The sequence below is a fragment of the Aspergillus lucknowensis genome (genome assembly GCF_044049455.1).
Source record: "Aspergillus lucknowensis strain CBS 449.75 chromosome Unknown BJX67scaffold_70, whole genome shotgun sequence".
Classification (NCBI taxonomy): Eukaryota; Fungi; Ascomycota; class Eurotiomycetes; order Eurotiales; family Aspergillaceae; genus Aspergillus; species Aspergillus lucknowensis.
In genome coordinates, this window is record NW_027263614.1 from 106560 (window position 1) to 121797 (window position 15238).

The 15238-nt window shown below is 56.5% G+C and overlaps 8 protein-coding genes across 8 annotated transcripts; 6 read left to right on the top strand and 2 right to left on the bottom strand.

Annotated features, from left to right (window-relative positions):
* The first annotated feature begins 736 nt into the window (after nucleotides 1–736).
* BJX67DRAFT_309911 (uncharacterized protein) lies at nucleotides 737–1926 on the top strand. The gene is made up of 3 exons (XM_071027135.1): nucleotides 737–1274; nucleotides 1329–1442; nucleotides 1497–1926. The coding sequence occupies exons 1-3, from the start codon at nucleotides 879–881 to the stop codon at nucleotides 1710–1712; spliced, it is 726 nt and encodes a 241-aa protein (XP_070881275.1). The 5' UTR covers nucleotides 737–878; the 3' UTR covers nucleotides 1713–1926.
* Nucleotides 1927–2005: 79 nt separating this feature from the next.
* Nucleotides 2006–3776, top strand: BJX67DRAFT_309923 (TauD/TfdA dioxygenase family protein). The gene is made up of 3 exons (XM_071027136.1): nucleotides 2006–2401; nucleotides 2446–3312; nucleotides 3385–3776. The coding sequence occupies exons 1-3, from the start codon at nucleotides 2303–2305 to the stop codon at nucleotides 3499–3501; spliced, it is 1083 nt and encodes a 360-aa protein (XP_070881276.1). The 5' UTR covers nucleotides 2006–2302; the 3' UTR covers nucleotides 3502–3776.
* Nucleotides 3777–5954, top strand: BJX67DRAFT_309924 (DUF4246 domain-containing protein). Its single transcript, XM_071027137.1, has 4 exons — nucleotides 3777–4113; nucleotides 4163–4230; nucleotides 4280–5267; nucleotides 5321–5954. Exons 1-4 carry the CDS (start codon nucleotides 4051–4053, stop codon nucleotides 5906–5908), a joined length of 1707 nt encoding a protein of 568 aa, XP_070881277.1. The 5' UTR covers nucleotides 3777–4050; the 3' UTR covers nucleotides 5909–5954.
* A 45-nt stretch (nucleotides 5955–5999) lies between these two features.
* On the bottom strand, nucleotides 6000–7660 carry BJX67DRAFT_385794 (Zn(II)2Cys6 transcription factor; the record flags this gene model as incomplete). The annotated part of the gene is made up of 5 exons (XM_071033936.1): nucleotides 6000–6572; nucleotides 6627–7138; nucleotides 7202–7285; nucleotides 7338–7577; nucleotides 7633–7660. The coding sequence occupies 5 exons, from the start codon at nucleotides 7658–7660 to the stop codon at nucleotides 6000–6002; spliced, it is 1437 nt and encodes a 478-aa protein (XP_070881278.1).
* Nucleotides 7661–7886: 226 nt separating this feature from the next.
* Nucleotides 7887–9156, top strand: BJX67DRAFT_309956 (SDR family oxidoreductase). Its single transcript, XM_071027138.1, has 4 exons — nucleotides 7887–8122; nucleotides 8169–8434; nucleotides 8490–8812; nucleotides 8884–9156. The coding sequence occupies exons 1-4, from the start codon at nucleotides 8081–8083 to the stop codon at nucleotides 9069–9071; spliced, it is 819 nt and encodes a 272-aa protein (XP_070881279.1). The 5' UTR covers nucleotides 7887–8080; the 3' UTR covers nucleotides 9072–9156.
* On the bottom strand, nucleotides 9156–10832 carry BJX67DRAFT_391456 (putative exo-polygalacturonase; the record flags this gene model as incomplete). Its single annotated transcript, XM_071034786.1, has 6 exons — nucleotides 9156–9625; nucleotides 9686–9755; nucleotides 9804–10045; nucleotides 10095–10174; nucleotides 10234–10499; nucleotides 10572–10832. The coding sequence occupies 6 exons, from the start codon at nucleotides 10830–10832 to the stop codon at nucleotides 9264–9266; spliced, it is 1281 nt and encodes a 426-aa protein (XP_070881280.1). The 3' UTR covers nucleotides 9156–9263.
* Nucleotides 10833–11876: 1044 nt separating this feature from the next.
* Nucleotides 11877–13231, top strand: BJX67DRAFT_366760 (O-methyltransferase). Its single transcript, XM_071030436.1, has 3 exons — nucleotides 11877–12123; nucleotides 12166–12918; nucleotides 12964–13231. Exons 1-3 carry the CDS (start codon nucleotides 12085–12087, stop codon nucleotides 13006–13008), a joined length of 837 nt encoding a protein of 278 aa, XP_070881281.1. The 5' UTR covers nucleotides 11877–12084; the 3' UTR covers nucleotides 13009–13231.
* BJX67DRAFT_366763 (putative NAD binding Rossmann fold oxidoreductase) lies at nucleotides 13232–14768 on the top strand. The gene is made up of 5 exons (XM_071030437.1): nucleotides 13232–13554; nucleotides 13604–13699; nucleotides 13753–14156; nucleotides 14203–14290; nucleotides 14340–14768. The coding sequence occupies exons 1-5, from the start codon at nucleotides 13272–13274 to the stop codon at nucleotides 14549–14551; spliced, it is 1083 nt and encodes a 360-aa protein (XP_070881282.1). The 5' UTR covers nucleotides 13232–13271; the 3' UTR covers nucleotides 14552–14768.
* Nucleotides 14769–15238: the final 470 nt, after the last annotated feature.

Here is a 15238-nt window from a genome sequence, read left to right on the forward strand (position 1 = left end):
GCGCCCAAACGCGCCCAAACGCCCCCCGAAACAGCGCCTGAAGCCATTTGTCGCAGGAAGCAGGGCGATCACCAGCGATCGTCCCGCTGCCAGAGAGGAAACATCCCGGCGCGACAGTCAAGTCCGGCCCAGACTTCGGCACGTCGAGCTCTCTTGGCCTTCTGTGTTCTCATGATTCAACGACAAGCCCTCAAACTCACACTGTGCCAGAACGTGGAATTTGTGCCTTGGCGAATAGCCGTGGAATGCCGGTGTGCCGCAAGTCAAAAGCCGACCCCTGCCGATGTCAGCCCTAAGCAGGAGTGAGCGGGCCGACGTCCGTTTCCTCAGAGCCAGAATGATGTGATTCATGAGAAGGCAAGTGCCTTCCGAAGGTTCATGAGGGTCATGGCCAGATCTGGAGGTTCCTTGCGGTGACCACAGTCTCTGGAGGCTGATCTGCTGACTGGGAGAACTTAGGGTTCCAAACAAACCCTAGCAAAGCAAACTTGCTGTACCACAGAGTGAAGCATCATTCCGTACAAAAATGCACGATAATTGGGGATGCATTCCATCCGCTTAAATTGATTGCTTTGCAGGGACTCCGGAGAGCAGGTGTTCGCGCTGGGGCACCGTTCCTGCAGCCACCCCAGCCACCCAATTCCAACCAGCCACTCCGGAGTTCGTGGGGGTCCAAGTTCGCCTCGAAGTGGATAAACGTCGTTGAGCTTGATGAACTGTTCGCCTTTAACAGACTAGACATATTTCTTTTTGTTCAAGTCGGGTGGGGTAGATGTGAAAATGCGGTCTGGCTGCCAGCATACTCCAATTCCCCTCACTGGAACCATGCACTCGTTTGCAGATACTCACGACCTGCTTGAGCACTCTCCTGTATTCCTATGCCTTTTCTTGACGATGCAACCGACGATGAGCCCTCGAGCGTGCCCCACGACGACCCGAAGACCAAGACCTTGGCCGAGGAAATCCGAGAGATCATAGCAGCCCTCAACGAGATCCGGGCCCAGCTCGCCGAACAGAATGAGCACCTGGATTCTCTCGCGGAGAGATACATAAAAAGTCCTGCGCAGGCTGAGTTCGACGATGAAGACGAAGAAGAAGACGAATTCCTGCCTCTCCAGGACTGCGATCCTAACTGTGCAGACGAAGAGCTTCGTGCTGACCGCGACGGCCTCGATGCGATCTCCTCTGCCGTCATCGCGGACTGCGAGAGACGATTCCAGCCTCTCCTCGACCGCATTGAGCGGAAGGTAGACGAGGTCAGGGGTCTTCGAGACGTACGTCTGTCCTTCGCAATCGTTGAAAGATATTATCCAGTCTAACGATTCCAGCTTGTCAACGAGACGGACGTCAGAGACGCCTCGAGGGAAACCCGTCGAGCAGAGAACAGCCGACAGAACCGTTGCACCCTTGTCTTCGCCGTCACTGCTGTACTTTATCTCTCTGTAAGACTCAACACCTCACTCAACGCGATAGTCTCGATTTGCTAACTCACTTAGGTCTTCGGTATGCGTCTATTCGATCTAAACAACGAGGCAACTGCGTTTATCGTCACATTCGCTGCACTCGCTGTAGCGACGTACGCAATTGCGACGGGCTGGATCAGGACCATGCCCGCTGGAGTGTCTCAAAATCCGGCGCCGATCAGACGAGCCCCTAGACTCTGGTTATCGAACTTGGTTGGGAGGAGAACCTCGAGGGGGGAAGCGGCTTGATGCCTGGGCTGGATTTGGGTGTATACTGTACCAATCTATGAGATACGAACGACTTATACGACGCGACTGTACATCTACTATTCTCACTACCAAGAAACACTCCAGAAGACTCCCTGTGATTCCTCCGGCATCCTATTCTTCCATGAAATTGGTGTCCTCCCAGGACGGGTGACTTAGGCAGACCTCCGCGCGCAGATGCAATCATCGATGTATCTCGCAGCTACAAATTCGGAGGAATCACCCTCACGTGGCTCGATATATAATACCCCCGTGGGCCTTCTCCTCTCCCTCTCGCATGGTGTGTGTGTGTCAATATACCCGCCATTCTTGGAGTATATGGTGTCATTAGCAGCAACCGTGCCAATGAGTCCTCAGAGCAGAGGTCAGATAATCGTTGCTATCTAATCGCCGAATCCCTCATGAGCTCGATTGTGCAATAACTGGCCAGGGTACTTGCTTATCGCCGATGTCAGTGGTCGCGCGATCTGGGGATGCAATGGTGTGAGAGGGGTCGCGGGATATAAATCTTTGAATCTTGTCTTGCGAGCGTGAGACATTGATATCGAACTTAGTCTACGACATTTAGCACCATGTCCCCATCCGCCGAAGTACCAAAATCCGAGGCCGTCACCGAGAAGCCCAAGATCCGACGGGCCATCGATGAAGAGGGCGGCACCACCACGGCGACTGTACGCCCTCTCTCTTTTTACATTGACGCAACTAACACCAGCAGTATCCTCACTACCTCCCTGTCTGGGACGACTCGGAGAAATACCCCCCGCTCCAGCCCTTCACACACACCGAGCACGGCCTCAACGCCGATCCCACATTCCCGGACCTCCTCGCCCCCGGCTCGACAATCCAAGACCTCACCCCAACAACCGGCTCCGAGGTAACAGGCGTGCAGCTCTCCAAGCTCTCTGACAGGGGAAAAGACCAACTCGCCCTCCTCGTCGCACAGCGCAAGGTCGTCGCCTTCCGCAACCAGGACCTCGCCTCGCTCCCGATCCAGGAAGCCCTCGATTTCGGCGCCTACTTCGGCCGCCACCATATCCACCCGACCTCAGGGAGTCCAGAGGGGTATCCCGAGATCCACCTGGTTCATCGCAACGGGAATACCAGTGAATTTGACGCGTTCCTGGCCGGCCGCAATAGCAGCGTAGCCTGGCACTCTGACGTCACGTACGAGGCGCAGCCACCCGGGACGACATTCCTGTATATCCTCGACACCCCCGCGGTAGGCGGGGACACGGCCTTCGTGAACCAGGTCGAGGCGTATAACCGTCTCTCCCCGTTGGTCAAGGAGCGGCTGCACGGGCTGAAGGCGACGCACTCGGGTGTCGAGCAGGCGGAGTTTAGCACGCAGCGCGGCGGCGTCGTACGCCGGGAGGCCGTTGTCAACGAGCACCCGGTTGTGCGGACGCACCCGGCAACGGGGGAGAAGGCGCTTTTCGTCAACGGTGGGTTCACGCGCGGGATTGTGGGGTTGAAGAAGGAGGAGAGCGAGGCGCTGCTGGGGTTCCTGCTGGGACATATTAGTCGCGGGATTGATTTCCAGGTGCGCGTGCGCTGGGCGCCGGGGACCGTTGTTGTTTGGGATGTACGTTTCCTACCCTCCCTTCGCCCCCCTTCGCTTCACTCTTTCGTAAATTCAGGGATGCTGACGGTGTAGAACCGCGTGACGGCGCACTCGGCGATTGTGGACTGGAGCACTGGGGAGCGGCGCCATCTGGCGCGGATTACGCCGCAGGCTGAGCGGCCATATGAGACGCCGTATACGCCGGAGTAGCTGTTATTATCTTTCCTTGACTTTTGTATTGATTCGTATGTGATGCTGCGCTTGTAGCCGGCCGATGTTATTTAGTCCACGACCTTAGGGCTAAGTGTAGCTCTTCTGCCACCATAGCCATTGTCTACACCACACACTTCAACCAGAATAGTCCTTCACTTGGCAGGGTTGTCTTGAGTTTTTCCAATCACCCGCATCTGCCCGACTTACTAGATGCCTAGACATGCCTAGATCCGCCAAGCCGCTGCCTGCCGGGATGAGCTCGTGTTGGGGTCAGGGTCTTGGTATAAAAAGACCTGGAATCAACGAGGACCAGGGACTCGGAAATAATTGAGAGTCATCTTCTTCAACTCTCCGACGTTTGTCTCATTCAAAGGACAAGCGTCAGCGGCATTCCTTGACCTTGGAAGAGGGGTATCGGTATACGAGGTCCTGGCCAATCCTGAAAAGCGGAGTCACCACGATCCTCCAGCGACCAAGGGAGACTGAAATCGTCGACAATCCACGGCTTGCCTCGTTCTTGCAAGCGACACCTTCCATCTCGTCTCAATGTCCGAGTCCACGCCCCTGGACCTCCCGGGGCTGACCCTGCCCCTGAACTTCCATCCGAAGGTACACACCTTCCCCGTCACGCGCTGCTCCAACTCTGACCAACATCTAGAGATGCCCAGGCGAGTTCGTCTACGCGAACGCCCTCGATGGGAAGGATATCCTTCGCGGCTATGTTGGGTATTCCGTCCCCCTACCCAGACTGTAGTGCCGCAGCTAATACGGACAGGTACACATTCACCCTCCGCGAGATAGTCATGATGCAGATCATGGAGAGCCTCACGAACAAGCCCAAATGGACGGAGAAGGTCTTCAACGAGGAGATCGTCGCCAACTGGCGGGATGAGCTCGTCAACGACGACGACGTCACGGACCTGATTATGGACTACATGATCGCCGAGCTGCGGTGGAAAGCCGCCGAATATAACAAGACCGGGATCGTGACGTCGTACGACCCCGGCGTCGTCAAGTCCGACACTGCGATCCCCCCGGATCTCCAGCGCCGTCTGGGCGAGCTCGTCAAGAAGCTCGAAGACGAGGGGCCCAAGGACTACCATCCGGACTCTGACGATAAGGTCGTTGACCTCGTGCACCCGTCTCTCTTCCCGCTCGTCTACGGCCGCACCCGCGTCCTGAGGGACAGGGTGATCGGGAGGGAGGATTGTCTCCTCAGCGTTGGTCTTGGAGAGGTCGCGAAGGTCCCTGACCTGCCCAAGCTTGGCTTCCGCCAGACGCACAGCCCCTACAGTAACCGGTTCCAGTGGCTGCCGTGCGACGTCAAGTTCGACAACGGCGGCGGCGACGGCGGTGCCCGGTGCCGGATTGCGTCGTATATCAATAACCTGCACCCGACGAAGCACCACGAGCTGTACGGTGTCATCGAGGAGATATTGACACGGGTGATCCCGCTGTGGAATGCGACGCTCACGCGAGACGACGACGTCCCCCGTCGGATTCGGTATACACAAGTTGAGTATCTCCCCCCCGATGAGCCGGAGTCCGGGTTGGGGGGTAACCATCGCGGGCGGCGCGACGCGCTCCAGCTCAAGCAACCAGAACCGTCTCCCTTCACGCCCCCTGTGCCTCGACACGTCGCCGACCTGCAGGCCCACCACGCCGAGAAGGGACTGCAGGTCATCGTGAAGCTGGCGAACATCGAGCTGACGCCGGAGAAGCCGACCTACGAGGGCGGCAGCTGGCATATCGAGGGAAAGCTGGTATTCCAAACCCATATCAATTCCATAAATGTGTCCACTAACAACCCCTGTAGAACGAACGCATCTGCGCAACAGCAATCTACTACTTCTCCAGCGAAAACATCACGTCGAACATGCTGTTCTTCCGCTGCCGCGGCGACGACCGCGCCTTCGACGACCTCCGCTACAAGCAAAACGAGCACCAGTTCCTGCGCGTCTTCGGCTTCGAGCCCTACCTCGGCCGCGCCGACTCCGGCGACATCACGCAGTTCCTGGGCGGCGTGGAATGCCAACAGGGCCGCCTGCTCTCCTTCCCCAATACCCTGCAGCACTGCGTCGAGCCCTTTGAGTTGGCGGACCGCACGAAACCGGGCCACCGCAAGATCCTCGCGTTCTTCCTGATTGACCCGTCGCGACGGGTGATTTCCACCGCGAATGTACCCCCGCAGCGTGAGGACTGGTGCACCGAGTGGGGCGGGGGGGAGAAGAAGAAGCTGCCGGTTGAGCTGCAGACGACGAACATGAGCGATGTGGAGTTCAAGCCAATGGGACTGGACGAGGCGAAGGGGTATCGAGAGAAGCTGATGGAGGAGCGTGGGATGAAAGCCGAGGGGGCGAGGGCGAAGTTTGAAATGGGGGGTTTTCATCTGTGCGAGCATTAAGTGGACAACGATCGAGAGGCTGGAAAAGACAGCTCGAGATATAGAGTGTTATTATTATCCTCTATAATTGATACCATCTTCGCTCCGCTCACTATACGAACGTCGGCAAGATCCAAGGGACACTAATCACCGCACTCATCTTCTCCCCGTAGTCCACGGCCACCCCTCCGCCCGCGGCAAGGTCGTCCTGCACCCAGACAGCCTCGATCAGTTTCCTCACGATATACAGCGACCGCGAGGACGCCGCCTTCTCCGTGCGCGCGATCAGCTCGAGGACCACGCACCGCGCCTCGTCGGTCCGGGCCTCGCACCCGAGGATGAACAGCGGGAATTGCCGCTCGCAGCTCTCGAGCGTCGAGAACGTCTGGAAGGCGCCCTGGATCCGTCGGGCTGTTTCGGACGCGGGCTCGAGGGCGTGTCGGGTGCGGCGGTTCAGGTAGACGAGGATTGCGGCATGGAAGAGGGCGAGCGTTGTATCTACCCCCATCTCTGTCTTTGTCTCTGGGAGGAATGTTCGCAGTTTCCAGCTCAGCGCGTAGAGGGCAACTCGGTAGCTGTTGAGGGCCTCGGGGGACGTCAGGTCTGGCTTGTCGGAGACCAGGCAGCAGCCCTCTTCCAGGAGGGAGAGGAGGCGGTTGAAGATGGATGGCGTCACTCTCGAGACCTAAACCGTCAGCGTCGCCAGCGGAGAGAGAAGGATGGGACGAGGGGGACTGACAGCCTGGCCGGGCTTCGACGACCGGCACGGAGTACGCAGGGCATTCCGGCCGGGCCGCCAGTGCATGGAACTAAACCAGCCCAGCGATTCGTGGTAGTAGACCCAGTCGGTCAACGCGCCGAAGACGACGTCCTGTCGGAACTCCAGCAGGGCTGATGCGTTGAGCACCTGCTTGATCCCCGCGATGTACCACTGCCACTCCTCTGACGTGCACGATGCCTCGTGGATCTCGAACGAGCACAGGAGCATCCCTGCCGCGACATGCTGGAGTGCCTCCGCAGAGCTGATGTTGGTTCGCGTGGCCGCGTTCAGCGCAGTGATGGCAGAGACTTTGAACTCGATCGCGTAGCTCTGCAGTCCGTGACGATGCAGGGAGGCGAGGCCGAGGAGGGAGCGCCGGACTGCTGTTGAGGAGGGGGAGTCGTTGGCGAGTGCCATGCGGATGATGATCTCCCCGACGAGCCGGGGGTCGTAGCCCAGGATCGTCAGCGAGCGCGACGCAGTCCGTTCAACTATAGTGGTGGCCTCGTTAGCTTCCTGGTGTGGCAGCCTGCATCGCGCTGGCACGGCCTTACAGTACTGGAGGAGCTGGCCCTCCGTGTCGTCGAGCTGCACGAGACGAAAGGGCATGGCGACGTGGAGCTCCCGTGGGCGATACTCTACTCAGGTTAGCTCTAACTGCCGTCTCTTACGGACGGACGAGTGACGTACCGTCCTCCGACGACTTTGCGAGATAGTAGTGCATCCTAAGATCGCCCTCGGATACATTGACCAGGGCAACCCGCGACAAGTGGTGAGCAGCACTCCGGCGCAAAGGCCCTCCAACGACAGCCCGCTTGACGTTATTCGCCTTGGGCCACGACAGCCGGAGGCCATAGCCCTTACAGCTGCGGTTCGCGCGAGCACACTGCCCGCAAGTCGGGGTCCCGCGATCGCAGACGATCCGCCGGTCTGTTTCGTCAGCACGCGGCGTGCACCATGGCGCGTGGTTGGTTCTAGAAGATACCTTTGCAGGTTCCGCAGCGTTTCAACATCGTGTGCGACCGACCGCGTGGAGTGACGCATCGCGAAAAGTCGCCCTTGAGCTGGGGGCGAGGTGATAACTCTGGATGGCGGGCCTGACGCCTGCTGACACGAGTCGAGGGCTGCGAGGCCAGGCGATTCCTCTTACCGTCTGGCCAATCGCAGTGGTTCCTTCTGGATCTTAAAAAGGCGCACGGATGGAGACGGAAATGGCTCTCCATTCCCGCCGCACGGAGTCCCCGCGAGCAACTCTTCGCGCCATGAGCCCTAAGCGGCAGCAGGTCTGCTTCACCTGGCAGGCAGTCCACGGTCCAGGATGAGTTGGAATCGGCTTTGAAATCAGAAGCTTCTCACCTTCAAATGCAATATAAATCCTTCTTTCCTCAGCCAGTAGCGCAGCACCTCCCATAGCCACCATTCATTCCAGCAGCATGCCTTCCTACGCTATCACAGGAGCCTCCCGCGGCATCGGAGTATGTCCCCAACACTCACTCCATACCCAGTATCTAACTCCTCCAGTGGGGACTCCTCGAAAACGTCTCCAGCAATCCCCAGAACACCGTCATCGCCCTCGTCCGCAACAAGCCCGGCACCGAGGACCGCGTGGCCAAGGAACTCCCCGGCCGCTCCAACATCCACGTCCTGCAGGCCGACCTGGACGACTACAAGTCCCTCGAGGCGGCCGCAGCTGACACCGCAGAGATCACAGGCGGCGCCCTGGACGTCCTCATCGCCAACGCCGCCCGGATATCCTTGTACGATGTCTTTGATCCGATTGGCGTTCTGTAGGGCTTCCCCTTCCTAACCCTCCAAGGTTCCCCAACTAATATATATGTGAAGAGGCGAGAACCCAACAGTCCTCGAAGAAAACCTCGTCGCAAAATTCAAAACCAACGCCGTCGCGCAAATCCACCTCTTTAACCTCTTCATCCCGCTTCTCCTGCGTGGCACCTTGAAAAAGGCCATCGCCATCTCCAGCGGCCACGGGGACATCGACTTCGTGAATAACGAAGACATAGCCACGTCGGCGTGCTACGCGATCAGCAAGGTCGCCCTGAACATGGCTGTGGCGAAGTTCAACGTCCAGTATAAGGCGCAGGGGGTGCTATTTATGAGTATCAGTCCCGGGATGGTGGATACCGGGCACATTGATCCGGAGAAACGTATGCTCCCTTCCCCTTTGAATTCCATATCTAGGTGAATGTCTTTTGACTATGAGGCTGACTTCTGGCAGTAACTCCGGAGCAGGGAGCTGCGATTGCGGAGATGCTGCGCAAGTTCAAGACGTACGCGCCCGACCTTGAGCGGCCCATGACACCGGCAGAGTCGGCAAAGCTTGTCCTCCCTCTTATTGAGAATGCGACGGTCGAGAAGAACGGTGGTGGGTTTATCTCGCATAAGGGGAACAGGATCTGGCTTTGATCTGGCTGGTTTGATGAGGTAGTGGTTGACTAAGTATACGGAGTCAATGTACTTGGCAAAGTTCTTATGATCAGAACAATGTATACTACACCAACCCTAACCTAAGCCTATTACAGTGTCGACGCATTGTATTTAGCCACGGTCAATGCAATTAACCAGCTGGTGCAGGTCTACTCCCGATCAGATACAGAATCAGCACTCCCCCGTCGCACTCCCCCCAACACACACATCCCCCGTACACTCCCACCCCCGGGGTTCCTTAACATTCCCACAGAGATAATCCCCCGCCGCTGTCCCATTCGAAAATTCCAGATCAACCCCATACAGCCCGATACCCGTACACGGCGCCACAGCACTGCACTGCAAACTCGCGACCCCCCCAGACTCCGTCGTGCCCCGCAGCCCGGCAACCGTGATATCCCGGATCTGGAACTGCGAGTTCGTGCAGTTTCCCTCGCCGGGGGCGCCGCTGAAGCGCGTGCACTGGGAGATTGCGACGGCGGAGCCGCGGAGGCCGGTTGCTTCGAGGTTGTGGAAGAGCATGTCCGAGGCGACTTTTCGGTTAGTTGAGTCTTGCATTCATGAATACAAGGAAAGACATGAGATGGACTTACATCCGAGTCCGCCGCCGCCGCCGTTGGGAGGGTATCCGTTTTGGTCGTCGGTCCATGTTTTGTAGTAGACCTGTCCTCACAATCAGTTGTGCATCTATTATGACAGAATATGTCCCACCGCGTGAAGGGTATTGTTAAACTTGACATTATCAACCCTAATCCGCTCCACGGTTTCGTACTGGTCCTTGTACTGCCCGATACTGCCAATCGCGATGCCGAGGCCGTTGTAGAAGTGCGAGTTTCTCAGTGTGATGTCCGTGCTGTTGGCCTTGAAGGAGATGCTGTCGTCGCCGTTGTACACGGTCAGGTAGTTGAAGGTGATATGGGACGAGCGGATCGTGTCTGCGCCATCGGTGTTTGCTATTCCAGTTAGACAACCAGCCATAACAGGTGCAGGTCACCGACGTACAGCTATCGACCCGATTTCCGGTGTTGTTCACGAGGATGTTGTCGAACTCGACGTGATGCGAGTAGATGATAGCAAGCGTCCTAGCATTATGAGCTCCTTCCTAGCACCTTCATTCAATCCACCTTTCACCAGGTCATACCACATCTGACTCCGCAAAAAGTTAACCCCCCGCACAACCGAATTCGTCAGCCCGCTCAGCGTCAACGCAATCGGCCTCCCAGGGTAATTCGACGTATTCTCCTGCTCCTGGATCCACTCGTACCAGTAGTCGCCGTTCCCATCAAGCGTGCCCACGCCATGCCCGTTAATACGCACATCGTTCCCGCCGAGGACCCACGCCGTCGACTGATTCTGGTATCCGACGTCGAGCGAGTTGTTCAGCCAGTAGGGGATGTCGGCGCTCCACTAGATGAGAGCAACCAGGCAATCCATCAAGTTAGTTCCAACCCTCCCGCTACTTGGATCGAGGAGACGAACCAAGAGAGTCCCTTTCAGGTCAATGTCGACGTCCTCGAGCCAGGTCATGTTGAGGACGGAATTGACGTAGTATGTCGTCGGCTTGAAGACGATTCTCCCGTGGCGGCCGCAGCGCCTGAAGGCGTGGATGATTGCCGGCGCGTCGTCGGTCTCGTTCGTTCCAGAGGCTGGGATAACGCATGTTTCTCGCTGGGGAGGCCACCCAGCTGAGACACCGGTTAATGTAGCAGTAAGCAGGGCAAGAATGCGAGGGATATACATCGCCACTATATCTGCAATAATGAATGCCTGTCCATCAAAGTCACGACGAGCACTGGCATAAATACAAATACTCGAGCTCGGAGCTTTTCCCATCCCAACCACGACGTCAATCCCCATTGAAATTCACCGGGTCTCCAAGCGAATTTTCGCACGAATGAGCTGTCCGCACTCCATGTTTCCTTCGCGAGCAGCTCGGAAACCACCTCCAGCTCGACGACCACAGCCGCTGCTCCTGGTTCGTGGGGAAATGCGGGGACCGTCTGCCTCCTTGGCCTGATTGAACCGATCCTCGGGAGAATTGTCAGCGAGGTACCGTATCAAGGATGCAGAGGGCTGTCGGGTCTCGAACGGACTACGGCAGGCGTCTAGGGCCTGAGGTTCGAAAGTCCTTCACTGCTAAATTACACATTTTGCATTCCCTGTGCGATACCTCGAGTGTCAAGTATGAATCGTTGAAACTCTCCATACGATGTTAATGATAATTGCTGTATCGTGTTCCAGGGTAGTAATCACACCCGAGCCAAGATTATCAGGCCTGCTGAATATCAGAAAGAGGCCGATGTGTACTGATTTAGGGCTCACAAGACGGGGGCCCATGAGTGTATGATACTAACCCCGAGGCGCACGCACCACCAGGAACGATCAGATAATCTTATCAGATTTCAAACCATCTCACCTGCTTTTGGGACATCAAACAATTTTCCCATGTATCGTACGCTATTGGATTACCGATTTATTAATTGCAGGTGTGATGCTTTCCCTTTAGTCTTGTTGGTTTTCGAAAAACTCCCTGCATCTGGGGGTCAACCGCAACGAGCCGCTTATTCGGCTCTCGAAAAGGCCACAAGCCAGCCGAAAAGGCTTCTTCGAATGCAGGGTCGCATCGCGATGAGTCACAAAATAAAACAAAAACAGGCGCGGCTATCTCCGACTCGGACAATATTCCTCCTTTGGCCATCGCTGCTAAGTCCGAGAGTCGGGGATACGTACCTGATCCAACAAGAATGCGGACGATGGCGCAACGCGACACGCCACCGGGCCAATCGGCGTCGAATTGAGGAAGTGCTTCGGAGTTCTATGTGAGGGGAGACGGAGATGCCAGTCGGATGAAGACGTCGGCTGGTATTGCCGGATCGCCCGCGGTCTTTGGTGGTGCGAGAATATAAATCAGATTGAGGGTCCCCGGTACGTATACTGCAAGCACAGCGCATCACTTTCAAGAGCATTGCGGATTCAATCTCGGACCATCGCAATGGCAGGAAAACAGAATCAATCTACCTCTGCGCGCTCTGTATGTCCCCATCCAGCAAGTGTGCAAGACTAACAATCCCAGCGCGAGCAAGGCAAAGAACAGAAACTCCTCGAGTTCATCTTCAGCCAACCCGACCTCGACTCAATCCGCAACAACCCCCAAAAAGTCGTCGACCTGATCGACAAATTCTCCGAAACTTACTCCTTCATGACCGTCGGCCCGGAAAAGGGCCCCATCGTCACCGACCTCATCACCAAATACAGACCGCAAACCATGATCGAACTCGGCTGCTACGTGGGTTACTCTGCCATTCTCTACGGGGACGCCGTGCGCCGCGCCGGCGGGAAACGCTACTTGAGTCTCGAGCTGAACCCGGAGTTCGCAGAGATCGCCCGAAAGCTCATTGAGTTGGCCGGGTTGGGCGATTTCGTGACGATCCTCGTTGGGCGGAGCGACGTCTTGCTGAATCAGCTGTACGAAAGCGGGCAAGTCAAGGAGATCGAGCTGCTCTTCATCGACCACTATAAGCCTGCTTATACGACGGATTTGAAGCTGTGTGAGCAGTTGGGGCTCATCGTCCCGGGTGTGTCTGTCATTGCGGCGGATAATGTGATTTACCCTGGGAATCCGCCGTATCTGGAGTACGTGAGGAGCTCCGTGGAGAAGAAGCGGCAGGAGGCGGCGAAGGGGCCGGTCAGGACGTATGTGACGGAGGGGTTTCTGGAGAGGACGGTGAATGCGTACATGGGGGACGAGAGCGCGCCGAAGTTTGAGATCCTCGGGAACCCGAACCTGGTGTATGAGAGTGTCTTGAGGCAGCCAGAGGGGTACAAGGTGAGTCTGAGGGGTCTATAGCCTGCTGTATACTAACGGCAGTAGGATGCGATTGAAGTGACGCGCTGTGTTGGAGTCCAGGAGGGTTGATAGTGTTCAATAATGAGCTGTCTGGGCTGCATCCGGTCGGAAATCAAAAACCGGCCCCGCTGTACCAGATTGCCGTCGCCAGGACCTTCCCCGACACCAGCTGTCTTTCTATGGAGTGCCGTCGCATGGCGATCGCTTAGAAATTATTTCCGCAAAGTGTTCCTATCCTCATATATAGCTCTGAATTAATTCAATTCTGCTTCCTGAAGTTATCCTCCCTCGCTGTCCTCGCTTCGTTACCCCTCATCGTTAATTACCCCACCATGGCCTCCAAAACTTTCAACGTCGGAGTCGTCGGCTATGGCTTCAGCGCCAAAACCTTTCATATCCCCTTCATCCAGGATGTCCCCCAATTCAAACTTTATGCGGTTGTCCAGCGAACTCCTAAACCCGACGACGACGCCGAGAAGGACCACCCCGGTATCAAATCGTACCGCAGCGCCGAAGAGCTCGTCCAGGATGCGGGGGTAGACGTTGTGGTCATCACCACCGCGCCGGATTCACATTTCTACCTGTCTAAGCTGGCTCTAGAGGCTGGGAAGCATGGTGGGCCTCCCGTAGTTAGACAAGATCTCGCCAAGTACTAACATCACAGTTATCTGCGAAAAACCATTCACCCCAACCTCCAAGGAAGCCGACGAACTCGTCGCAATCGCAAAGAAGCTGAACAAGTATCTCGCCGTCTATCAAAGTACGTGCCTATCGTGTCTGAAGACAAACATCCCCTCTAATACCGACCCGCAGACCGCCGCTGGGACGCCGACTTCGTGACCCTCGCGAAACTCGTCAAAACCGGCGCCCTAGGCCGCATCGTCGAATTCGAAACCCACTTCGACCGCCACCGCCCGCAGGAACCTGCGCCCACCGTCTCGAAATGGAAGAACAAGGTCGTCCCCGGCGGGAGCGCGATCCACGATCTCGGGTCTCACCTGCTTGACCAGGCGGTGTATCTCCTGGGTAGGCCGGACCGGGTTACCGGGTTTGTAGGGAGCCAGCGGGAGGTTAATACCTCGGGGTATGAAGATTCGTTTACGGTGTTGCTGCATTATAAGAGTGGGATTCTTGTTACGGCGAAGGCTGGGGTTGTGAGTTGCGAGGAGGAGCAGTTGAGGTTTTGGGTTAGGGGGGAGAAGGGGAGTTTTAAGAAGGTATGTCCGCAGACTTGTCGTGCTGAGAAGGTATTGACGATTGTAGTTCCATCTCGACTGCCAGGAAGATCAACTCAAGGCCGGCGTAATGCCTGGCGATAGTGGCTATGGCAGGGAGCCGAGCGAGAGATACGGTATGTTATATCGCACTTCCACTTTCGACTCATATACTGACGAGTGTAGGCACCCTCACCACGCTTAAAGACGGCAAGCCTGTCCGTGAAGTCACTCCTACAGTGGAACCACCCACCTGGTCAGAGTACTATAGGAAGATGGCCCGCGCTCTATCAGGAGAAGGCGAGCTCCCTGCCAGCGCGGCAGAGGCAGCGGAACTGATCCGGCTGATCGAGCTGGCGCAGGAGAGCTCTAAGCTTGGCAAGACGTTGGATTTCTGAGCTGCACGTACTTTCGAAATACCATCACCCACCTCGATAATAACTATAATCGTGCTTGCTGTTGTAGCCGGGGTTTACTCGGGATTGACTCGGGATTCTTCGGTCTCTGGACCACTTCTTCGACCGGCTCCAGGCGCAGTCAAATGAACGGCTTCACGCGGCTGCTACACAGATATAGTCTCACGGAAGTCAAAATCTAATGACAATCTCAATCCAGCATATCATACTCCATCTCGCCATCGGCAGAGGATACCAAAAAATGCTAGGTACTACATGCCAGTGACCTCATCGTAATATAATACATAACTTACAAGGATCCCCAGTCCGACGCAGCCGACCTAGTACACGCTAAACCCGAACCGGAGTTTCTGTTACTCAACCCAAACTATATGAGTGGAAGAACCAGGAAGGAAGCGTGCTTCATCATCGCAACCGAGCGTCTTTCGCCCTTCCAACATGTCCGAAGACTGAAACTGCTCCTGCTCTCCTCACGGCAAAACTCGAAGAAAAAGGTGGCCTCCGCGGAGATACGCCTTTTGACAATTATGCCTGCCCGCTCGCCAGCCCTCCAAATGCGGCCTGGCTCATGTCTTCTTCACTCTTTCGAGGCCCAGATGACCTGGCGGCAGACGTGAGATTCGTCGAAGGTGACGCTGTTGGAGACCCCTTCGCTGGCCGTGGCCTTTG